Below are 7172 nucleotides of genomic sequence, written 5' to 3' on the forward strand. Positions count from 1 at the left end.
GCTGGTGCTTAAACACGAGAGTGCAACATAACACAGCCTAGGCAGCTTAGCATTCCTCATCTCAGTACTTGCAGCTCAGCCCAGGCCTTTGGAGATGCAGAAAGAAGTCACCCCAGGGAAAACTGTTGGAACCCAGGGGCCTGGAGAGAAGACCAGCAGAGACCATCCTGTGCCTTCCACATAAGAACCTCAGTGGAAAGTTAGCTGACTTTCCTCTGAAGAACTAACAAAATAAATCCCCTTTTATTAAAAGCCAATCCATCTCTGGTGTGTTGCATTCCAGCAGCTAGCAAACTAGAACACCGTGGTAATTGAGTTTTTTATGAATTTACTGTAAGGAAATAATTAGATGATATGCACATTGTAATTTTTCAATATATAGGCTAATTTGTTAATCAAATTTGGATCTAGTTATAGTCCATTCAGCATTTTATAAGAAAACATCCTTACAAAATATCCACCAGAAATATTTTGTATTTTACAAATTTTAGAGCTGAATTAAATAATTGGTTACTTAATTTCTATGTTTTATTCACTATTAAAGTTTAATATTTTCTTATCATGGTTATAAAACCATCACCTAAGTAAAAATATTTTCAAATTCCTCATTTGTCTTTTAGTTTCATATATAGAAATTTTGAAACCATGCAAGATCATGCTACCAATTAATTAATTTTAGATTTTGCCTTTATTACACTTCTGTTAAAAACAATAGATCTCTCAGTCCTTTCACCTTATCTCTTTCAGACTCTGTTCTTTAGACATTGCACTTCAAGAGGTTTGTTTCTTTACCTATAATTTGAAGTGTTCACCTTCGATCTTTACCCTACATTCTTTTCCCCACTTTTAAAAAAATCCTGGCTTACAGGGAAGGCTTGCTTCTTTTCTCAATGCATCCAGAACTTTCCAATTATTTTGTTGTGTGAGGGGAGGTATGGAGGTTTCTGTGCATATGCACCTCGGTTCTTGACTTGCTTTAGTTACTGTTCCAGCAGAACTCACTTCAGACATGTTTAACAATTCCATTCTCTAACTTTCTGCTGAATATTCCATTCCCACTGTAATTTGCCTCCATTCTTTTATTTCCTTGATGTCTCCTTCTGTTCATATGCTTATTTTTCCATTAGGCCCAGTTTAGAAGCATATCTGTATGTACTGAAATACATCTGTCCTTGAAAATGCTAATGCTTCTGGGACCTCACCCCAAATATTGCCATATCCCAGGCACAAGAAAAAAAGTGTCATAATTTTGGAAAAGGAAAATAGCAATTATAGGATATGAGTAAAAGGTATGATACACGCACAAGGTGACTTATTTTATAAGAGGACACAGGTCATGTTCAAGGAAGATTCCAAGAAGCCAAAGACAATATAAACTTTGAGATGACCATCTGGACACTACAGGCTATTTAAACAACAAGAAAAATAGAAACAATAGGGTGAAGTTATTGATTTTAATGTATTTAATAAATACTCATATGGTGCTTATTATGTGGCAGTTACAAAAATGATTTACAAATATTTATTCATTTAATCCTCCCACCATCACAGAGTTGTCAAGTAACTTTACAAAGGTCACACAACAATTAAGTGGCAAAGCCAAGATCTGAACCAACCCCATCATCTTTTGTATAACAACCATACATTTAATTTTAATTTGCAGATCTTATTGATATATTCACATATCATATATACTCCACAGCCATGCTTTTAAGCTACTTCCAAAGATTGCAGATTTTTTTATCTGAGAGCACTTTTTTCCCAGAATTTTTATCAACTCTACTTTTTTTCTTTGTATAGAAAAATGTGGCTTTTAGATTGGAAAATTGAGCTTTTTCTCTAAAGATTCTGCCAATTCTTGTAATTCTACCAGGTCTCATAGACTGAGCTTCATTCATTCCCTTTCAGGTTGGAAGGCATTAATATTTCCTAATGCAAACAGCTTTTAAAGAATTACTGAATCACAAAGTATCACTGAAAAATATAAATGATGATTTCTAATGGCCTCCTTTAAAGAAAATTTAAAAAATAAAAATACATCACAGGAAATGCCATGTGTATGACTTCATTAACTTTCTATTTTCTTTCTAAGAAGGGTGAAGAAAGGCATTACTGGTCCACCCACCATTCGAGCCAAATCACATCTTCCAATGCCATCTATCTTGAATGAAAAAGGCAAGAAAACCAAAAAGATGTTGGAGAGCAATTATACCATGCCAACTGAGTTTATATTTGTTGGATTCACAGAGTATCTACCTCTCAGAGTCACACTATTCCTGGTATTTCTCATAATATACACATTAACTGTGGTGGGAAATATGACCTTAATGATCTTAGTTTATATGAATTCAAGCCTTCAAACCCCCATGTATTATTTTCTTAGCAACTTGTCTTTCTTAGACATCAGCTATTCCACAGCAATCACTCCTAAAATGCTGGTGAATTTCTTAGCGTCCAAGAGGAGTATCTCTTTCTCTGGTTGTGCATTGCAAATGTTTTTCTTTGCTTGCTTTGCTGATGCTGAGTGCCTTGTCCTTGCAGCGATGGCTTATGACCGCTATGCTGCCATCTGCAACCCATTGCTCTATTCTTCACTCATGTCTCGGAGAGTCTGCAACTGCCTCACTGTGTTGGCATACTTCAGTGGAAGTGTGACTTCCCTCGTGCATGTCTGCCTCACGTTCAGGCTGCCATTTTGTGGTTCCATTCTTGTTAACCATTTTTTCTGTGACATCCCTCCTCTCCTGGCTTTATCGTGTGCGGACACCTATGTCAATGAGCTTCTGCTCTTCCTCTTGTGTGGCTTCATCCAGACCAGCACCTTTACAGTCATATTCCTCTCATACTTCTGCATCCTTGTCACTGCTTTCAGCACCAAGTCCCCAGGAGGGAGAAGCAAAGCATTCTCCACCTGTGCTTCCCATCTCATAGCAGTCACCTTATTCTATGGGACCCTCCTATTCATGTACTTACGTCCCATGACCAGTTATTCTCTTGACACTGATAAGGTTGTGGCAGTGTTTTATACGGTTGTCTTTCCCATGTTTAACCCAGTAATCTACAGCTTCAGAAACAAGGATGTGAAAAATGCTCTAAAACAGCTATTAGAAAGAAACTGGATTTTTGAATGAATAAAAATTTAAATAATTATACAAGACCTATCCTTCCCTTCCAATCTCATAATGTACAAGTACCCATGCATATCTCATGCTTCAAAACTATTTTAAATTATCACCATTTGCCAGAAGTAAAAAGACCTTATCATCATCAACACTGCAACACGTTCTGTACCCTCTTCTAGGAAATTCTCTCCAAAATTCTTCTACTCTGCAAACATTTCTGAATTATTAAATAGAAAACTTAATTGCTCATCAATTAGTGTTCCCAAGATATTTTGGACTCATTGTATTCTTTATCATGTTACATTGAAGGTATTTGTTTTCATGTCTGTTAACTGCTCAGATTAGAATGTCTTTGGCAGATGGAACATGTATTATTGGTTTATTTTCCAACATGGATAAAGAACCTGGTACACTACATGTCCTCATTAATGTGTGTGGAACAGATGGATGAATGTGTGGGTGGGTTGATGGATGAATGGATGGATGGATAGATGCATGGATGGAAATCCCATTGAGTTTTCCTCTCTTATCACAGGAAAGGTTGATATTATCAATGATGGGTGAGGGTGGTTGTGGAAGCCAGTGGGGCTCATCCACATTCAGGAAATCAGGGAGCAGGGAAACATAGCAGCCACCTTACTATTAGGTCAGGGTCTCATCTCTCTTTGTGCTAAGCTGATTTGCTGGAAGAGAGCTTGACTCCCATTAACAAAGGGCATTTTTGAAAATCATTCAAGACTATGAAGACATCAAGATTATAAAACCCATAAATTACTATTTCCATGTATTTTACTTTTTGTTTGAGGTTTTATCTTCAAGAAGACTTAAAAATTTGCTCTGATTAGTTTATTCTGTAAATTGACAATGCAAAACAATTGAAGTCTAAGCAGTTTTTCTCGGTGATTATGTTGAGTGATGAAATTACCAGATGTTTTCTGTGGTTGATTTTGATTCTATTTTTGTTCTGTCTTGACAAAGTTGAAGCAATAAATTATTTACATCTGAACATATAACATTACACATTTTGCAATAACTATGAAAATGCAAATGACTGGATTAATTATACTAAATAGTCCCCCTTTATTAACTTAATATGAAAATTTAACTAAGTAAATTTGGAATGAAAATGAAATATCATTTGCCTTACTGTTCTCTTTAGATGGAGATAATAAGTGCTGCCTAGTGAATAAATGTGGTTTGAGGACTAATTGAAGTAATAAATGAAATTATACTAGTAAAAGTACAAATTGAGGATTAAACAAAGTAAAAGGATTTACTCTCCTAGAAGACATGTACAATTCTTAGAATAAGACATATAGTAACAGCATTTAATTGTTGACTGTTTTACAATTATTATATTACTATTTATTTTTAAGGTACCGTTCAAAGTTTTGTTCTCTAAAAGGAAGTATACATTTTTTAAAATCTGTAAAGCAATCCAGACATTCTGGGATGTTGCCAGAACTGGAAATCCAGCTTAGTAACTCTTTGTCATGCTAAATTATATGTCCTCCTAAGAAAACTTCAGCAGAGTATAGCTCAGTTGAAAAATGCTATTTACATGTTCTGTTTTCTTAGTAGTTTCTGAAATTTATAAGGTACATTGAACTGTTCCTGCAATTTTAGTGTACTCTCCTGCTAAAAAATGATCCTTTGGGCTATTCATCTATTGTGTAAGAAGCTGCACACCATCTTCTTTAGCAGGGAGCTATCAAATGCAAGGCTTATTTTTAATTTTCTGAAATAAGTTAGCCTAGCATATTTAAAGTCTAATGGATTTGTAAACTATTCAATTTGTTAAGAGTTCATCTAACTCAGGGTTCTCTACAGCAGCACTGCTGACATCTTGGTACAGGTTATACTTTGCAGAGGCTATTATGTGCTTCATAGATGAAAATAAAATCTGGTAGGCCTGACTCAGAGGAGCCTATGCTAAACTCCATGTCAGCAAAACCAAAACTCAGGCTCATTTTTATTTCCTGTAAATGCCCTACTTACCCAGAAAAATAACTGTAAACATAGCAGGTTGGTTATCACCAGCTAACTTCCTCATTGCTAAGCAGCCATCTGTTCCCCACTTTGTAAAACTCTCTGAGTAAAAGGGAAATTAATATCGGCCAATCATGACATTTTCCCACTTGCTTCCCATTTTCTCCCTATGTGACTTCCCCCTTCCACTCCCATCATGGAGATTCCTGCTACTTTCAGAAAGGGATGCTTCCTGATTCATGAACTGACCAGTAAAGCTGTGACATCCTAAGTTGCATGAACATCTTTTCTTCTCTCACAGGATGTTTGGCAGCAGCCCTGGCCTGAGTGCTAGATTACAGCAGCAGCCCCCCATTCATGACATGTACAGCTGTACTCAATATTGCCAAATGCCTGCTGGGGGGACAGAAGTCATCCCTGGTTGAGAACTTCTGATAAGAGCTCAAACCTTTCTTTTTAGAAAATAAACCAACATCAGCAAGCCTGTATTTCATAGCTTATCTGAAAACAAGTCAGGATAATAATTTGGTAAGAAAATCTCAGGTGTAATTTTATTTATTTTATTCTATATTAGTCCTTGACCCCCACCGAGTCAAAACACCTGTGTCCTACTTCTTTGAGCTTTCTCCTGCTTTAAAATTCTTATGTACCCCAGAAAAGCCTTGTTTTCCTTCCTAATCTAATCTTGTGGGGAAAAACCTACCATTTATGGTGGAAACTTTGGGTTGTTTCTATGGAGATGACATGGCCAGTTGTGGGTGTGATATTTTGATTGGATGGAGATGTGACCCTGCCCATTCAAGGTGGGTCTTGATTGTTTATTGGAGTCCTTTAAAAGGGGAAACATTTTGGAGAAATCTCAGATGCTGAGAGAACAGTTGCTTCAGAGTCAACACAAGATCCAGACATTTGGAAATACAGAAAGAAAATGCCCCTGGGGGAGTTGTTTGAAACCAGAAACCAGAAGCCAGAAGACCAGAAGATGCCAGTCACATATTTTCTCAGTTGATGAATGTGTTCCTGATCCATCACCCTTTCTTGAGTTGAGGTATTTTTCTCTGGATGCCTTAGTTTGGATATTTTCTATGGCCTTAGAATTGTCAATTTGTAAATTCATTTCCCTTTATAAAAGCCAACCCATTCCTGGTACATTGCATTCCAGCAGCATTTAGCAAACTAATACAAGCTCCCTGTTAAGTTTTTCTTTGATACCATTTAACTTTGAAATCCCCACCAAGGCATTGAACCCAGATAGGCAATCAAACCTAGTTCACTACAATTGACCCAGTACAAAAATAAAACCCATCTGCCCTAAAGCCACCACCATAAGATGGAAAAACTCCTATCCAATCAATAGTAGTTAAGCTTACTTCATTTTTATAACTATAAAAATCATTTGCCATCCCTACAAAATCGACACTACTTCCATTTTTACATGCTCAGGTTTCCTTCCTGCAGCAAAATTTGGCATCCCAATTACAATGATATAATCTGCAAACTCAATTCTGATTTTCCTTTCCTTTTTCAGAACAATGAAAAGATTTTCCTTTTGATGCTGATTTTCAAAAATGTTTACAAGAAGGCAGCCATCAGGGGATTAGTTTTGTGTGAATTGACTCTTAATTCTACCTAAACTTTTCTCATAAAAATAGTGGCTCACATGATTTATATCCCACTATGTCAGTAGTCCATATTTTCAATTAAATAGGTTGGTGAGTATAATCCCTGATATTGTTCTATGAGAGAATTGTGTGTATTTATGATCATAAACAAAAGAAACTTCTGGTAATACTTAAAGCCTTGACAATTTACATTCATTTGAGCAGAGCATGCATCTCTCTATCGATGTCTGATGATCTAAGACAGATTCCATGGCTTCATTGGGAGGGCAAAGGAAGTACCTACTTGTTCAGTCCTATTCACATAAGATGATAGAGCATAATTTTCCTACTCAGAGATGATGATAGAGTGTAATTTTCCTACTAAGATAGATAATAGTGTGTAATTTTCTTAAGAGCCCATTAAAATGTGTGCAGCCTAAAGGGAAATTTAAAAAAAAAT

The 7172-nt window shown here is 36.2% G+C and overlaps 1 protein-coding gene across 1 annotated transcript; it reads left to right on the forward strand.

The window, feature by feature from the left end:
• The first annotated feature begins 1838 nt into the window (after positions 1–1838).
• On the forward strand, positions 1839–3940 carry OR5AS1 (olfactory receptor family 5 subfamily AS member 1). Its single transcript, XM_077147255.1, has one exon. It carries the CDS (start codon positions 2151–2153, stop codon positions 3129–3131), a length of 981 nt encoding a protein of 326 aa, XP_077003370.1. The 5' UTR covers positions 1839–2150; the 3' UTR covers positions 3132–3940.
• Positions 3941–7172: the final 3232 nt, after the last annotated feature.

The sequence above is a fragment of the Tamandua tetradactyla genome, assembly GCF_023851605.1.
Source record: "Tamandua tetradactyla isolate mTamTet1 chromosome 1 unlocalized genomic scaffold, mTamTet1.pri SUPER_1_unloc_1, whole genome shotgun sequence".
Taxonomy (NCBI): Eukaryota; Metazoa; Chordata; class Mammalia; order Pilosa; family Myrmecophagidae; genus Tamandua; species Tamandua tetradactyla.

Bases quoted from the DNA above. Each gene is read 5' to 3' on its own strand.
- OR5AS1 (XM_077147255.1), top strand. From the start codon at position 2,151: ATGCCATCTATCTTGAATGAAAAAGGCAAGAAAACCAAAAAGATGTTG.